General features: G+C 39.3%; 1 protein-coding gene across 1 annotated transcript; it reads right to left on the bottom strand.

The window, feature by feature from the left end:
* Positions 1-106: 106 nt before the first annotated feature.
* On the bottom strand, positions 107-16,590 carry cln3 (CLN3 lysosomal/endosomal transmembrane protein, battenin). Its single transcript, XM_030058605.1, has 15 exons — positions 16,159-16,590; positions 16,020-16,056; positions 15,581-15,677; positions 15,370-15,453; positions 13,729-13,808; positions 12,102-12,187; positions 10,698-10,770; positions 8,956-9,099; positions 7,383-7,537; positions 6,509-6,561; positions 6,343-6,411; positions 4,978-5,033; positions 4,772-4,865; positions 4,231-4,371; positions 107-2,153 (listed from the first exon to the last, which is right to left on the bottom strand). The coding sequence occupies exons 1-15, from the start codon at positions 16,211-16,213 to the stop codon at positions 2,037-2,039; spliced, it is 1,341 nt and encodes a 446-aa protein (XP_029914465.1). The 5' UTR covers positions 16,214-16,590; the 3' UTR covers positions 107-2,036.
* Positions 16,591-17,140: the final 550 nt, after the last annotated feature.

Here is a 17,140-nt window from a genome sequence, read left to right on the forward strand (position 1 = left end):
TTCAAATTAGCAGTCTGGTATTAAACAAGAATCATATCATGTTTGTGCTTAGATAACATGGTTAAATAACCTCTCCTTGTATTTAAAGAGACATCAGAAGCAGTGATAAGGGAAAACCCTTTAAAGGATAGTTTTATTAAAAAGAACAAACAAAATTGATTGATTTATTTAAAACTTCTAATTACAACAATATAGAATAAAAGATCCCATTCTGAAAAAGCCATCAGTAAAAGTTAGTAAAAGTTAAGAGAGTAAGACAAGAATCAGCATAAATATACTCTAGATGATATGTGCAAATCTAACCAGACAAACTCAAACCTTAAAAACACTATGAATAAATTAACAGTCATGACAATTCAGCTGCAGCAGCATACCATGAAGTGTTGGTGGTCAAAATTTCAGCAGGAAAGTGCATATTCCAATGCAGTCTGAATGAATGTTTAAGACAATATGAGAAACAAGTGGAGCATACCTGCATTTCACCAAAACCAAGGCCATATAATATTAAGGCATGGTCACTAGAAACAAATATATTTGGTTGCTATTTTATTACTTTGTAAACTAATCAGGTATAGAAATGTGTGGAAATAGGAACATGTCCCAACAGTGACTTTATGCAATAAAATAAAATGAAATAAAATAGTAAAATAATGATAAAAACAATAACATAAAGTCACAGTAAAATAAAATTCCTGGAATGGCTTACTAAGTGCAAAACAGACCAAACAGTTTTGGTTATGAGCATAAACTGATGATAGTATAACCAAAAACCTTTTTGTTTTTTGCTTTGTATTCTTATACATTACATTTTTTTTTATATCTGCATTGTATAGTAAGTCTCTATTGGGACATTCTCCTACGTTTCCTGACAGTTTTCATGTAAAATATTGATGCATAGAACAAGGCAAATGTTTCTCCCTTTGGTGAAAATGCAAAAATGAAAGACTTTCCCAATTATTCAAATCATGACGAGCTCTGGTAATACCAGTGACAGAAAAAAAGCAGTACAAAAGCAACAACATGTGTGTTAACAAGCAACTAACAAGCTCTTGAGGCTTGCCTGCCTGAGAAGACAATGACTCCCAAGGAATGGAGAATTAAGAATTAGGTTGGAGAATTTCTGAATTCCCATGATTTTCTCTCTTTAGGCAAGAACCCCTGCACCATTCAAGCCTTATTTTACTGTAGCATCATTAGAGCTGAAACAATTAGCTGAATAACTGATTACCTGCCTACTCTTAAATTAATTGCCAACTATTTTGAAATTCAATTAATGGTTTTAAGTCATTTTTAAGAAGAAAAATTCCAAATTCTCTGATTCCAGCTTCTCAAATGTGAATATTGCCTCCTATGTGACACTCCTCAGAATTTGACACATTAACAAGGAAGCCATGGAAGCCACAGTTTAATTAAATAAATCATATTATCCATTCTTATCATTCAGAATCTCTAATTTAGCAATTACTAGATGATCTAGAAAAGTCTGGGCATGTTGTCAACAAGGACCTAAATTAATTACTGTGCTTTATATAGTACCATCATAGTTATTAAAGCTGTGCTCAGCATTTTTGATTGGTGGGAGGCCAATATTGCTCTAAGAGGTAACTATTTGATTTTGAGACTTCATTATCCAGAAAAATCATGTGCAGGGAAATTAATAAACTTACTGTGTGGTGAGATGGAGTTTGATTTCAACTATTGCTGGTGAGTCCAGTTGTCCACCAGTGTCCTGGTCTTCCACCAGTGTCCATACTGTCACTGGACTCTGATCTGAGCCGACAGCTTAAATCTGGGGTGTCAGAGCTGGCAGAGATTGTAGGTCCACTTTTGTGATTTATACCAACACTATATGACAGGTGTTTTTATCACGCAAAAACATGCTGAGCGCTACTTTAGTTTTCTGTTATAAATAATGATATAAGAGACAAGATTAAAGGTCGCTTTTTTTGCTAACTCGTTTTGGATGCAAACCCTGTCAAATGGAATACAGCTGCATCTTGATGAGTCCTGCTGGCTAGGCCGCTCTGCTGTCAGGGTCACAGGGAACAGAAGTATTTGTGGACGGGGAAAGCAGTGAGGCCAGACAGGGCAATGCCTAGACTGTCTCCTACGCTGGCGGCCGCCATGGCAAACTCCCTCTGCCGATCTTCAGTCTAGAAGGGGAGAAAAAGGAAAAAAAACAGCTTGCACATAGACTTAAAAGGGATAGCTCACCCATCAAAAAACGATAACAGCCCTCTCCCAGCATAATGCAATGCAGAGACAGCGTATAAAATGTCTTTACCATGGAGGAAAATCACAGCGAGATTACAGTGGAAAACAGTAAGATGTTCACCATTAATACAAGCAATGGCAGAGCCTTAGTCAACTCCTGTTTCCTATTAGTACTGTTGCTCCTTTGAGTGAATTTATTTTTTGTGCTATTTTTGGTCTCTAGTGTGCTTTTTTTTTTTTTTTTTTTTTTTTTTTTTTTAACAGTAACTGGGTTATTCCCTATGTATAGCAGTTCTCCCATTTCTCAACTGGGTTAAGGGGTTAAGAGAAACCCAGTTAACACTGCTAGATTTCTGCTGGAGAAAGCCAATCACTGGGCCACGTAAACGCCTACTTAGATTTCTGAAGGGCTTTCTATTTGTTGACACAGACACACTGAACATAGTGCTGGGCGGTATGACCAAAAATGAATATCACAGTATTTTTCAAAATTATATCGGTTTCACAGTATATGACGGTATTTTCTTTTTTCATGCACGACTGGGTGTTAACCACATTTTCTAATGATTTAGAGAAGAATTACTGCAGTAAATTAACTTAGAATGACCTATTTTACTGTCATGAGGAATGAATACTGGACATTAATGTCCAGTATTAATACAGGTTTACATGGCAACACAAAATGATGCAAAGAGGTGGCACTCATGATTCTAATGAAGTGAAGGAATCAGAATGCATGACATTTGTAGTCAAAATATAGAACCTTTTTATTATGCAAATTTAACGCCACTTGCATTAATATGCAGACTGGTTTGACTGATTTAACAATAGTTTAAATTATTATTATTATTTTAAAAATGTGAATTACTTATCAAACAGACCTAACAATTCAGCTACCAATGAATGAGCAGTAGTATGCATGTGATAACATAGATTGAAAAATAAGCCAAAGTGATACCTCTCCTCTGAATAGACAAGCTAAGCCAGTGTGCTGCTGTTAGCCAGTGAAAATAGAGCGGAGTGGCAACTCTTCACTTTGTTACACAATCTATGTCAGTGCACTGCTGTAGCCTGGAAAGTTTCTCTGCCTTTGCCAGACGGATTTTTTGAAGCCGAAGACAAACAGCCGACACAGCTCCTCTTTTTGGTAAAAGTTCTTCAGCTTCATTTTCTGAGTCCCCACTGCTTAGTGAGTGCAACTGCAAAAACAGTCCCCCCTCCAATGATGTCCCACAGCGCTACGTTCCACGTGCTGTTCCCAACGTTATGTGCGCTACACACACCGGTATTGGGGTATCTGAAAAATTCATATCATAAAAAAAAAACAAAAAAACACCGGTATTCGGTATGAACCGGTATACCGCCCAGCACTAATTGAACACATAACATATAATTGTGTGTAATTGTATAACTGAATAATTGCGTTTCAAAATCATTTAGTAGCACAACAAAATATGACAAAAGTCAAGTTGGATTTTTTCAAGGCGGTTCTCATGGTGGAAGATTTTAGAAAACTGGGATGTACTCTATTTCAGCCTCTACTGGCCTGAACAGTGAGAGTTGCAACCTCCACTAGCAGAGTAACTGTAGTATCCACAAAGACAAATCTGAGACTTGGTAAGACATTTTATTGCTACCTGAAATTGGGTTTTCAAAACAAAATGAACTTGCAAAACGAGACTATTTCTAACTGAACAAAGCTAAAGCGTGTTCTGAAACTACAAATGAGCAGAATAAGAAGACACCAGGAAAACAACGAATGAGAGACTTGATGTCCAACATTTTGTCAGGTTGTATGTAACCTGTGTTGTATTAAACCAACACTATCGCTGGTCCTTTTCAAATCTTTTGATGATGTGAAGAGGAACAGCTAAAGATCCATGAATGTAAACATCTGGGATGTTTGCATTTGTGAGTCAAAGTCAGTCACAGAATTCATACATTAATAAGATCAATGATTTAATTTAAGTTTTACTCCCTGAGTGGCAAATCAAACTGACAGAGAAATGGGCTGACCTCCTTGCTTATGAAGTAGAAAGTGTTGACGTATGCAGCTCCTCCCAGCAGACCCTCATAGAGGACAATGGCAAACACCAGCCAAGCACTGGGCAGGAACTGGTAGCGTACTGATATGAGCAGAAACACCGCATTCACAACCTGGTGAAGTCAGACAGGACGATATGAGATGGAGGGACAGGAGGACAGCAGGGTGGAAGGAATTTGCAAAATAAGAAGCGGGGAAGGAAACATGGAGTGGTCTGAAAAAGAAGATGTTCTGAGGTTTAAAGGAGTAGGATCCGTATTTTATGACTTTTTGGACAACAAAGCTCGCCTATTTCCCTGCTTCCCCTGATTTCCTATGGAGCAGAGTGTCCAGGTGAACCTCTCTCACGTAAGTTTCATTTGAAGGTCAACAGGAATATTCTTTACCATTTATTCTAGGGATCAGGTCAGGTTCGGGAACAAAAAAAGAATGCCTGTCGGGTACGGGCAAACAAGCAGAGGGCATCAGTCCTTTCCTCTGCTTGTTTGTATCCTTTGATTTCCGGGCTCTCACCTGTAGCAGAGCAAGACCCCACAGTTTTTTGATCTTGACGCAGCACAGGGAGGAACGGGACGCAAACACACCAACCTGGTACAGCGTCTGGTACCTGTGCACACAAAAATGTATCTGTGTATGTAAATAACACATCTTACCATCTACATCCTAAAAGAATTCCTTGTGCCAAGTAACCTCTTGAGAATACTAGGAGTGAAACTGACCAGCGATACTGCTCTTGGTGAGACAGGTAGAAGTTTGGGAAGTATAGGAGCTCCAGCTGGGAAGGTAAGATCAGTGTTAGTTTAGGTGTTTATTTTGTATGCTAAAACGAAGGCAGATAACATTCATCAACCAGTGTTAACTGTCACAACCAATTCTGATTCTTAGTTTTTGGACTAAAATGCATTTTAGCATTTGTCACATTTTAGTCATTTGAATTTTGTTGGTTTTAGTCAAATGAAATCGAAAGTTTAAATCAAATTCTACTGACTAATTTTTCACGTTTTCTGTAAATTCCTCATTAAAATGTATGTTGTGACCTTATACCAGTGTTAATTTTGTTAACTAAATCATGACTAAAAGTATTCGTCAATGGCACTTTGTTGACCAAAACGATGATGAAATATCATGACATTTTCATCAGCATATAAAAAGAGATAAAAATGCCAGACGTAGACGAATGAAATCACAACTGACCTCAGTTTGGAAGAGAACAGAGATATGGGCAAACGTTTTGTGATATTAAGTGCAGTTTAAAAACAAAACCTGTCAAGCACATACCATGTAGTACTAAAGCTAAGATGCAGTGGCCTGGGTTCAAATCCAATCCAGACTTGATGCTGCGTATTAACCCCTCTCTAGAACACAGATCAATCTGTGTATAAAGCACTGCACTGCAAAAACGCACAATCTTACCAAGATTATTTGTCTTATTTCAAGTCAAAAATGTCTTATTTCTAGTCAAAATATCTCATTACACTTAAAATAAGACACGATCACCTCAGAAGTAATTGTTTTTAGACAATTTTCACTTGTTTCAAGTGAAAATTCACCTGAAACAAGTGGAAATTTGCTTGTTTCATTGGCACAATTTGCCAGTGGAAAAAGTGAAAATTCACTTGAAATAAGTGAAAATTAGCTAGAAACAAGAAACAAATTTTGCCAATGAAACAAGCAAATTTTCACTTGTTTCAAGCAAATTTTCACTTGAAACAAGAGACAATTGTCTAAAAACAAGTTTCTTCTGAGGTGATCATGTCTTATTTTAAGTGTAATGAGATATTTTGACTAGAAATAAGACATTTTTGACTTGAAATAAGACAAATAATCTTGGTAAGATTTTGAGTTTTTGCAGTGAGGTTTTGGTCAACAAAAACTACAGTAAAACTAACAGAATTCAAATGACAAAAATGTGACTGAAACTAAAATGCATTTGAGTCAAAAAAGTAAGACTTGTGGTTGTCAAAATTAGCACATGGTGCAACATTACTACAATATTCTAATTGTTTACTCGGGTAGTAAAAACATGGAAGTGTAACATGCAGGAAGACGGAGGCGCAGCCAGAGGGCAGCAGAGGACGACTCACCAGGCCCTGGTTTATGAAGTACTCCGCAAAGTAGACCAAGCCCAGGGGCAGGACAAACCTCACCAAACCCTGATCAGAGCAACAATACCGTCAGCTGACAAATGCCGCAGTTCAAAGACCATCTAGTATCCATTCAAATGTCGGGCACACTGAGAGGCACACTTACTCTGATGACGTGCAGCTTCTCTGACAGGGTCAGCGGCCCGCTGGCTCTGTCCTCTGTGACATTCATGGGGAAGAGAACATGGCCTGTGTAGTTATTCAATAGCAAACAGCAGCTCTTTAAACAAATTGAATTTATGTCAATTTAATTTACATAATTTACAAGTCGTACATTTATGAGAAATAAACTTGAATATTCTCTGAGTTTAAAGGGGCACATGTCTGAGGAAAGACTCACAAATTTATGAAAAACTCTTGAGAATATAAAGTCACAAATTTTGAGAAAAAACTCAGAAAACAGTTTTTCTTCTCCTCTGGGATTTAGCAAGAAGGAAATCCTGGTGATTTGAGCCCAGAATCCCAATCTCCTCCTCAGCATCTGGACTCTGAAGAGACGTTGCTGTGACTTGGGCCAATTCACAAGAAAACAATCTTGTGATTCTGGGCTCAAATCAGCAGGATCTCCTTGTTCCTAAATCCCATGTCAAAGTAGAATCTGCTGAGGTGATCAGCTGCAGGCCTGAGACACGGCCAGCAGCAGCAGAGGCAGCAAATGTGGCTCCTTGAACAAAAAGTAAAAGAAAAACTATTCTCCTGATGATTTTTGTCGGAAATTTGTGATTTTTTTTTTTTTTTTATAAATTCATGACTTTAATCTCAGAAATTCGGAGGGTTTTTCTTGGAACATAAGTAATAAGTAACATATCAAGTAAATCAACTGGGTGAATCTTAAGACTAGGCAGATGAGTAGCAGCATTAGAATATTTGATACATAACATAAAAGGCTATAGGCATATAGCATGTTTGTGAGGGCAGCTTCATCACAAGTCGGCCACTTGAGTCCCACACTTAATCCTGACAAACACAGCTCCACCCACCTTGGGGCGCTTTGTCCCGCTCTTCCGCTTCCTCTAAATCAGAGTCGTCCATCAGCCGCTGCCTCTCCTCTGAGCTTCCGCCTGCGTGTCCTGCCTCTTGCACCTCGCTCCGCCACTGAGGGAATGAAGGTGGAAAGACCAGCAGGAGAAAATAGCTGGTGGTGGGTACAGGGAAGGTGTTAGGATTGATAAAGGAACAAGCCAGGAAGCGATTTGTGGGTAAAAGGAGGGAACGAAGACAAGGAAGAGAAAAAAACACAAGGCAAAGTGAACATGGACTTTCCAGTGCCATTTGATACTTTCCTATGCTGCCATAAGTCCCGCCTGTTCAACTTGGTGCCTGCTGAGGTTTGTACTGTGTTCTCTCTGGGAACCGTTCAAATCAACTCCAAACATCATCGAACAGGCTGCGCCAAGTTCTACCATCAAAGTGAGCCAAGTCTGAATTTAAACTCTAAGGCTGGATTGCACTGACGAGGATTTAAACGAAATTAAATCATAGTTTCCCATTCAAATTCACTGCATCAAACCTGTAAAGCTGGTATCAAATGAAGGTCTAAATTTAAACCATTTTATAGACTTCAGTTAAGCTCTTACTTTGATCCTAGATTCCTGCTGAAGCTATGATCTGGTGTTAACTTTAAACTTAAACTTGAGGTTTCACTTCGAACCCTTTCAAACCTGAGCAAATTCACTTGATTTATTTCAAATATATGGCGAAAAAGGCACAACTAGCAAGGAATAACCCAAAAGAAAGCCAAAATTAAAAAAGAAATTAAAATGCTAGAAATAAAAAAAAAAAACAAAAAAAAACTAACCTCACCGTACTGAGAAAATGACGAGAAAAAGATTGGATAAAAAAAAAAAAAAAAAAAAAAAACAGAGAGAATTAGTGAGAATTACTGATAAAATTACCAAAAATTAGAAAAACAATACTGGAAAATGAGTAAATGCTGGATTTACTTATTATAAACCTGGTTTTGCTAAACTCAATACAACTAATCTCAGATTAAAGTCATCTAAATTGTTTCTTGAATTTTGGTTTTACTACATGGGGAGGATTGTGGGGTTTCGGATTCTGCTTCTGCGTGTCCTGCAGAAAATGTTAGCGCCACAAGGGATGAAGGTGAAAACAAGAGGCCGGCGAAATAAAGTGCTTGAAGGCAAGAGGCAACCGCGCTATTGAGGAGAATACAAATAACGGCAATTAGAGATGAGCAACTTTTAAGTTGCTCTTTTCTGTTCAAATTCAGATTAGACACCAGTGCAAGAGAGCAATGAGAGGACGGTGGGTGGGTCTTTTCAGCTTCCACCATTTCCCACAATAATCGCAGTACTACCTCCTAGCTTTTGATTCTGTGTGGACGAGAAAGCCTGAGAGCGTTGCTACACAGTACCTGATTCTACACAGGAGAAAGAATATGCCGATAAGGACACACAGACATCATTCTGGCTTGTAAAAAATATTCTTGTCAGGTAAATTTCTTCAGTAAGCTGTTGGTGCGTGAAGCAAAAGGTTAGAGAAGAAGTTGTGAAGAGAAGGAGCACAGGATTTGCCTCTTCTTGTAGTTACCTGATTAACATCGCACAGGGGACCACCAACATGATGAGCAGTGTAATCCGGGGCGACAAGCCAGCCTGGGTGAGGCCTGAGTAAAGGAAAGCTCCAGCCACGCCGGCACCCCCCGTACCTGAGCCCCAGCCTCCCAGCACCTGTCTGAGGGACACAGGGGGAGGGACACAGGCCAGCTGGCAAATGAGACAGGGGGCTTGGACAAACCACTCAGCACGTTTACATGCACATTCATTTTCAACTGTTATTCCCAATAAAACAATATACCAAATTGACAGAGGTCATGTAAACGGCATATTCCATTTGGATATTCCTAATAAGTCTTTTTTCCACTTTCCAATTCAGACGTGTGAAATGCTGATGTTATTCGAGTACTAGGAGCATTCTGTGGGCATGTTTACAGCTCATTCACACTGTGTGTCTCAGTTGGGGTTTTTACTGCGGTTTGCAACACACGGCCTCTTGTCTGTTTAATGGTCAGCACTGTGCGCTGTAAACAAACCAACCGACCAACAGTTTGCAAGCCTTGGGTAGAGATACATTCACAAAAGAAAAGCCCACATTTCTGCTTGGATGGACAAATATACCTCCTTTTAAACATTATGAAAGACTTGGATATCAGCAGGTCTTTGGATATGCATGGCTGCTGGGTGGAAAATTCATTTCCATTAACCCTGTAAACAGCTTAGTAGGAATATTGTCTTCTTTGGACTGAGAGAAACAAGCAGAATATTTTGTACATGTAAACAGTCACTGTAACCAAAGGACAGCAGAGCATGTGACTACCATATAACAGAAATTCACTTTGTCTTGAAACAGGTTTCTTTTCCAGAATTTCCCTGGTTGGGATCAATAAAGTATATCTATCTATCTATCTATCTTTAACCTCCATCAAATTTAACTCAACACATCTTCACCTTTGACCTTTTAAGTGCATGAATGCAGTGCAAATGAGCAGCTTTACAACTGACATAAACGTGAAAATGAAAACTGAGCGGCTAGCAGAACATGCATCAGCTGAAGCGCTGGGTCAAAACAGCGAAGGTCAACAATCCGATTGTATCACACTCTATGTGCTTATACGGAAGCCGTTTACAACCTCCACAAAAAAGACTTAGAGATGATGGATTCACAGCACTATCTGATGACTGATACACTGCAAAACACCACAACCTCAGGAACACACACACACACACACACACACACACACACACAACACTACAATGTGCCTGATATGCTCTTACTGCTTTATCAATCATTTGCATATGCAAGCTCTCAATTTGAATATTGTCATGTATAAAACAAGACCAAATAATTAATAGCTAATATAACTATTATAACTATAATATAACTAAATAATTAATAGTTAACATAACTATTAATTATGCAGAGTTGCATAGAACCAAATAAATTATAGTTATCGAAGACAGTGATGATTATGCATAAAGAACACATTTTAAAGTCAAATGTTTTAGCACCTAAACATGGTTTGGATGTATACTGAAATGACAGGCCACACTTTATCTATTCTATCTATTCAGAGAATGAAATTGAGAAACTGAATTGAGACAAAGTATAGGAGAGACAGAGGCAACGCACAGTTTCATCTAGGTTGAGCAGAATATATGAGCTTAGATGCTCATAAAGGTGTTTGCAGAGGCAAAAACCTGTAGATAACACTTTTCACGATACAAAAAAAAAAGAGTAGCACAAGTTGGACAATGGCCAGAATAAGTCTTTACCTGTTGAAGAAGACGGTGAGAGCGAGGAAGGACAGTTCTCCAAGACCAGAGCTCACACTGGCAAAGATCACACCTGCAAATACAGCAGCAGAGAGAGAAGCCCACTGGGTGAAGCGAGAAAAGACAGAGGCGCTTTAAAACTGAACCACACTGGTGGAAATGAAACACAACATAAATATGGTCAATTTTCTTATTCATCAGAGGAATTTTTTAGGGCAGTCTTTGGTAGACTGTCCTGCTCATTAACACCAAAATCATTCATGTGTCCACAATGAAGTCTCAGTTCTCGTGCTTCATGTTAACACTTTACCATACTATGTTGAGTCATAGTGCGCTGCTAGTAATATTGAAAAAGTAGGAATATGATGTTTTGCTTTAGCAGCTGTAAGACTCAAGGTTAAGCCATCTGAAATGATATGCAGTCAACTCAAGAAGTGCTGCGTCATCGATTGGAAATGTTGCATGATCCATACAGGAGTGAATGATTTGCCCTCGATATATGATAGAAACTGTGTCTGCTCTGCTTGTGTGCTATGAGCTCAGTCTGCTCACTCTAAACTGCACAACAGGAACAGAGCTGACTGACTGATCAGGCTGTTACTGGTGCCTGTTGCTGCTAAAGACAGACATCGCCATGGCAACACCATGGCGATATCTGGTGTCAGTGGAAAAACAGCAGCGATATATTTGGAAATCAGATACAGAAAATGAAACGCAGATAAAAATATTTAAAGGGACAGTTCACCCATTTAGAAAATGTGATATTAGTTCACTTCCCCCCCAGCTGTTGTGTAGGACAGTAGTAGTGCTATCCTCCTCTCATTGTTACTGAGTGCTGGATACTGGCTGGATGCTCCAAATGCTAACTGTTAGCCTCTTGCCATTGAGCTGGACTTCCCCCCAGCTAACATTCTGAAAAAAATAATAAAATAAATAATAAAATAATCTTAATCCTCTCACAGGTTTAACGTCACTTCACAAGTGTCACTATGCGAAACTAAAATGTGCATACAATTACCAAGTGCATATAGTTTTGCTAAAATGACTGTTTAGAGCTGTATTTTTACTGTTAACTTCTGTCATCACAGGAAGAAGATTGTGTGAATTTGCAATAATTTGTTTATTTCATTAAACACATAAACACATGTTAGAGGACAAAATTATCATCTTTCCCCAGAGTACTAAAAGTTAACTGGGAGGTAATGTTGTGGCCAGCTTCTTTTCTTTTAAATAAAACTTTTTCATGCATTCAAACATTTCTAATTAACAATTTGAGTTGACTATGGCTATTATTTTTCTTTTTTTTCCAAATGGATGTACTATCCCTTTAAGCTGCACTAAATCCATAATCGGCGTTATCGGTCAGGCCACTGCCAATATTATTTTGAGTCATCAGTTCATTACCCAGAATGCTCATCCACACAGCTGAGGAGAAGGACACGAGGAGAAAACTTGCTGCGGCCATGCTGACGCAGAACAACACGCGAAAGCTGGAAGTGAAAACAGGAATTAGACAGGAATGTTTCTCGGAGCAAAAGTCAATTCACTAAGTCCAACAACCACACGTCTCGTTTCACTGGCCAGTTTCTAAATATCTCATGATATGAACACTAAATCTGACATGCTGTCTCATCAGAAAAATAAGCGATAATAAACAGAGGCGGCTTGTATAGCTTTTGTTTTTGTTTGTTTTGTTTATTTTATGGCTTATTTTGCATGGAAAATTAGCAAACCTGATATATTTACTACATATATTAATCTGTTAACAATTCATCAAATAAACATCGATCCATATCATTTTGTAAAATCCAGACAAAGATATTTATCAGAAACAGTCAGGGCACACACTCTCCACTATCCAGAGTAAGAGAGAAATGCTCTGGTATGCAGACAAATTACTTCAATAACTACCTAATTTGATTATGTTTACAAAAGAAAAAAAGGCCATGACACAGAAAGTATTTACATTTGTGTCGACATTCGGCATAAAAACGGACTTCTGATCAAAAGAATTTTTTTTCCCTTTTTCATCTGTGGCCCTTGACTTTAAGTAACCTGTGGTCAAAAGCCGAGCCGTCTGTGAGGGAGATGAAGACACTTCAACCTTTTTAACAACAGCCAGCATGAACAGCAGGTAAATACAGGAGCTACTGATGACATTAAAGAAGGTTCTGGTCCTGTTTCCACCTGGTACCAACATCCGTCCTGCGTGTCCTGATCACAAGCTGACACCTCGGAGTTCAGGTGTGAACAGCAGCGATGTGTCCTCAATGTGTCCTGAGATCAGATCGCTCAGGCCACATTCACAGGTGGCCTGGGACACTTCTGTCCACATCATTGTCCACATTAGAGGTGAAACACACGTGTCCCAGGACGCTCTGGAGGACCGCCTGCTCACCTGACGAGCTCCACAGCAGCTGTTTTATGAATAAAAACACAAAGTGCCTTCCTGCAGGGGGGGGCTACAGGGCAGCCAGGAGGAGCTCAGCCCCCCTTAATAACACATGAGCTCCCCTACAGACATGAGAACGGGTTGAGGGGGCCTCCAAAATATGTCCTGACAATATGCAAGGTTTTCTGCCATATAAAACATGCTTTCTTAAATTTCATGCCCTGAGATTAAAAACTTTCTTTGCAATATTACAGGCAGCAGTGTGAATGTGAGCAGTTACTACAGGAGTACCACAGAAATATTACAGGTTGATTTATCCACCTAAGCAGAGAACCCGACCCTCTCAGACCTGCTGGAATAATTCAATAATCTCAACCCCCTTCACCTATCCCCTACCCATCTCTCGCTCTGCATATAGAACAAGAAAGTGAGATCCAAGACACATGTAGAGACACATGTGGAGACACGTTCTAATGGTAGTTGTGAAAGGACGGAAAGAAAGCTGTCCTCTTGTTTAATACCAGGTGCAGACAGGGCCACATAGCCAGGCTCCTGCTGCTGTTCATGCTGGCTCACTGGAGTAGCCCTGATATAATCAAATGGAACAGAATCAAGTCTATTAGAGGGTTATCTCCTTACCCATAGGGCAGTTTGTGGATGAAGAAGGGGGCAGTCAGCTTGATGAGCAGGGTGGGGAGAATGTCAGCCAGGAGCACAACCTGAGGAAGCCATTACACAGGACACCTGTTACATTCACACTAACAGCTACACAGCATGGGGCATGCAAGGCCCTCTTTCACAAAAAATCTTTAGTGGCTGGGCTTCCCTCCAAGTTGTTGTTATGTTAGTGATGTACCACATTAGAGATGCCAAAAGGAAACTACAAATTTTAATAGGGGACTGATACCAAAACATGATGTTAATTGTTGATTTTTTAAAAATCACTAAAAGATTTTCTGCTTTTATACTCCACTATATTTGCAAGAAATATCTAGGTGTGATGTCAGGGTCAGAGGTGCACCAATACAGAACTTCAGGGCTGATAACCATAGCAACTGTTTGTTGTAACCAATACTATACAATAACTGATAACATTACTCTTTCATTTTCAAAACCGCTGAGAGGACAATAAGGCTGACTTTACAGATTGACCAGTTTATATTCCCACTGCCAATACAGTTACTATACACAAGCAGGGCTGGGTGATAAACTGATTAAATCAAATTTATGCTTTGAATCAATACAAAAACTAAAAGCCCCAATTCACTCACGTACACAGAACATGTATACCCAGAAATCTCCAGTCACATGATCAAAGATTACCATCAGTTTGTAGTAGCAGTGAAAAACAAGAAAAATCTAGATTCAATTTGTGAATCGTGAAAAGTTTGGGGGAAAAAAAAAAAGAAATATCAAGATTTTATTTTTTGCCTATATCACCCAGCCCTATGAACAGGTTGTAGGCAACACAACAAAGGCCATTTTTACTGATAATCTTCATCAAATATTTATCCTTTTCTCTCTTTAAGGCTGCAATGCATGCAATATAAATTCAAGAAAACACTTTGTATGGCTAGAGAACCCATGCAACACCCAACATGCAGTGCATCACAACGTCTAATAAGAGCAGCCTGTCAAAACCCAAAACACTTCTGATTTGAATGTGTTCAACCTTTTTTTGCCCTGAAATGACTGAAATGCTAACGGCACAGAGCCACAGAGAAATCAAGCTGTTGCAAGGAAAAGCTTCCATTATTACTGGATGGAACTGAGGGTTGAAATTCTGTAATTGGAACAATAACACTAATTTAATTTTCTCATTTATTAGAGGATAAAACATCAGCCACTGATACATCAAACGTCCATATTTGGCCAGTTAAAAAATACACCACTAAACAACAAAATGGATCAGAAAATGAAAGGAGCGTAGCCAGTAGGTGTTTTCTTGACAGTGTTAAAATGTCTTAAAACAATTTCCCATCAAGGCTTGATTTGTCACTTGCAGACAATCACCTGGCAGCCTTTAATTTGAGGAAACAGGGTGAGTCTACAGTGTGACATTTAGGATAACATTATTAATTTATTAATAAATACAGAAAGTGCTGCTTGGTCCAGCCATAATGCCTTATGTTTTTCACACTTTGATTTCCAAAAGCACTGCTGCAGTATCATTCCCCTTAGATTGTATTTTGCAATAGAGAACTTCTACAGATCCCCTAGCAAGGCGATGTTCACGACTGGTTATGAATGTCTAGTGTTGTATGATGAATCTCCATTTACCGCAGTAGAGACAGGGTTGCAGTCATAGCGGCTACTGTTGCTACTGTTTCCACCTTCAAAGTCCAAGGATGCTGTTGTTGGGCTCTACAATCAAATTGGAAAAAAAAAAAAGAAAAGAAAAAAAGAAATGTGCTTTTAAACATGAAATCATTTTAACATGCTTCAGAGTGAGGAGGAAGCAGGCAAACTGCAAACAAATCTGTGGTCTTACATGCACTGTGGAGTTTCCTGCCCCTTGTTTTGACAGAATGTCATGGGCAGCACTCAGCATAACCACATAAGCAAAATTGTTGCACAATCCCAGGAGCCTGAAGAGATTGAGAGAGGACACAGCACATCAGCAGCTGATAAGTCCAAAGCAGGCCTCAGAGCTGCACTGCGGAAGAACACCGACTGCGCACTGATATCAGGTTATCTTGGTTTCAGAAAGCCAGATGGAACATGCATTTGATCAGCGGTATTTTAACAGCCATGTGATTTAGGTGCACTAAAGGCACAGGATGAGCTTTTCTGTTAACAAAGCAACCTGAACTACTTTTCATCAAGAACTTTAACAACATCATACCCATTTCTTGTCAAGTTAGCATGACGTCTTCCGATGTAAAGGGATTTAACTGGCAGCTTGTGGCTTCCAAACTCTGAGTACTCACCAAAATCCAGTCCAGTTGCGCAGTCGAGACCTCCGATCTATAAATAATAGATAAGGAGTCGCTTGAGCAAACGCAGCTAGAGTTAGGTCCATACTCAGTTGGGTCAAAGAGACATGTCGCTGATAAATGACAGACTCACCCTCAGTGTCAACACCTCGAACAGGATCTGCGTTGACGCTGTCTGCTTGGTCCATCGTGTCGCAGAGAGCATAAATAAAGAAAACGAGCTACAATACACTTATGGAGGAGTTAGCTAGCTAGTTAGCTGTCGGCGGGAACCACAGTAAGTCATAGTAACTTGGCTAGCAGACTCTACCCAGCTAACTTTAACTCGCCTTCAAACAGGTTTAACGGGACAGCGGGCGAATTAACATGATAAAAGCGCGTAAAACACCCCCACGTCACACTTTCACTTTAGAGACTGACAACTAGCGACATTTTGGTTTCGCTGTACCATCTTCTTATTTCTGTCGTTGCCAAAACTTCTGTCACTCATGTGACTCACAAACACAGCCGGCGTTTCACAAAAATAGATTCTCGCGGAAACAAGAGTCTGGACCAAAGGTTCCCCTTGAGATGCGATGGTAAACAAAACCCCTGATGCTTAGTTTAATCCTCTCATTATCTTTGATATTCACTCAGTGGCTACTTTATTGGTCCACATTTACAATTTTATACCATCCAATCCAGCTGTTGAGCCATAAAGTTTCCTCTCCTGCTGCCTATAATGCTCAGCTTGTCTTGCTGTCACAGTAACAGAGGTGTTCATTCACTTCTATGTTTGAGCTCATAGTTAGTGCTGCTGTTGGACTGCATTTCACTGAAAGCTGTTTCTACTATTCTGTCCCCCTCATATATAAAAATAGGAAGGACAAAAAATGAGAAACACCTCTCAATATAATGAAGTCCAGCACAAGACCTCTGCAAACTGTAACCTCAATAATAAACATAGAATTAAATTTATACATTCTCCACAATGTCAACACAAACTTAACATTATAAACTTTGTTAAAAGGTAGAATTGATGGCAGAGCTGCTGACCTGAGCTGCATAAGAGTGTACAGGTGGACCTAATCAAGTCACCATAGAGTGTGTATTATCCTTTGAGTGTTAAACATCTC

The sequence above is a fragment of the Myripristis murdjan genome, chromosome 8 (assembly GCF_902150065.1).
Source record: "Myripristis murdjan chromosome 8, fMyrMur1.1, whole genome shotgun sequence".
Taxonomy (NCBI): domain Eukaryota; kingdom Metazoa; phylum Chordata; class Actinopteri; order Holocentriformes; family Holocentridae; genus Myripristis; species Myripristis murdjan.

Coding starts and splice junctions, on each gene's coding strand:
- cln3 (XM_030058605.1), bottom strand. CDS start 16,213: ATGGACCAAGCAGACAGCGTCAACGCAGATCCTGTTCGAGGTGTTGAC. Junction 6,412..6,508: donor AGAAGCTGCACGTCATCAGA/GTAAGTGTGCCT, acceptor TGCTCTGATCAG/GGTTTGGTGAGGTTTGTCCT. Junction 5,034..6,342: donor ACTTCATAAACCAGGGCCTG/GTGAGTCGTCCT, acceptor TTACCTTCCCAG/CTGGAGCTCCTATACTTCCC.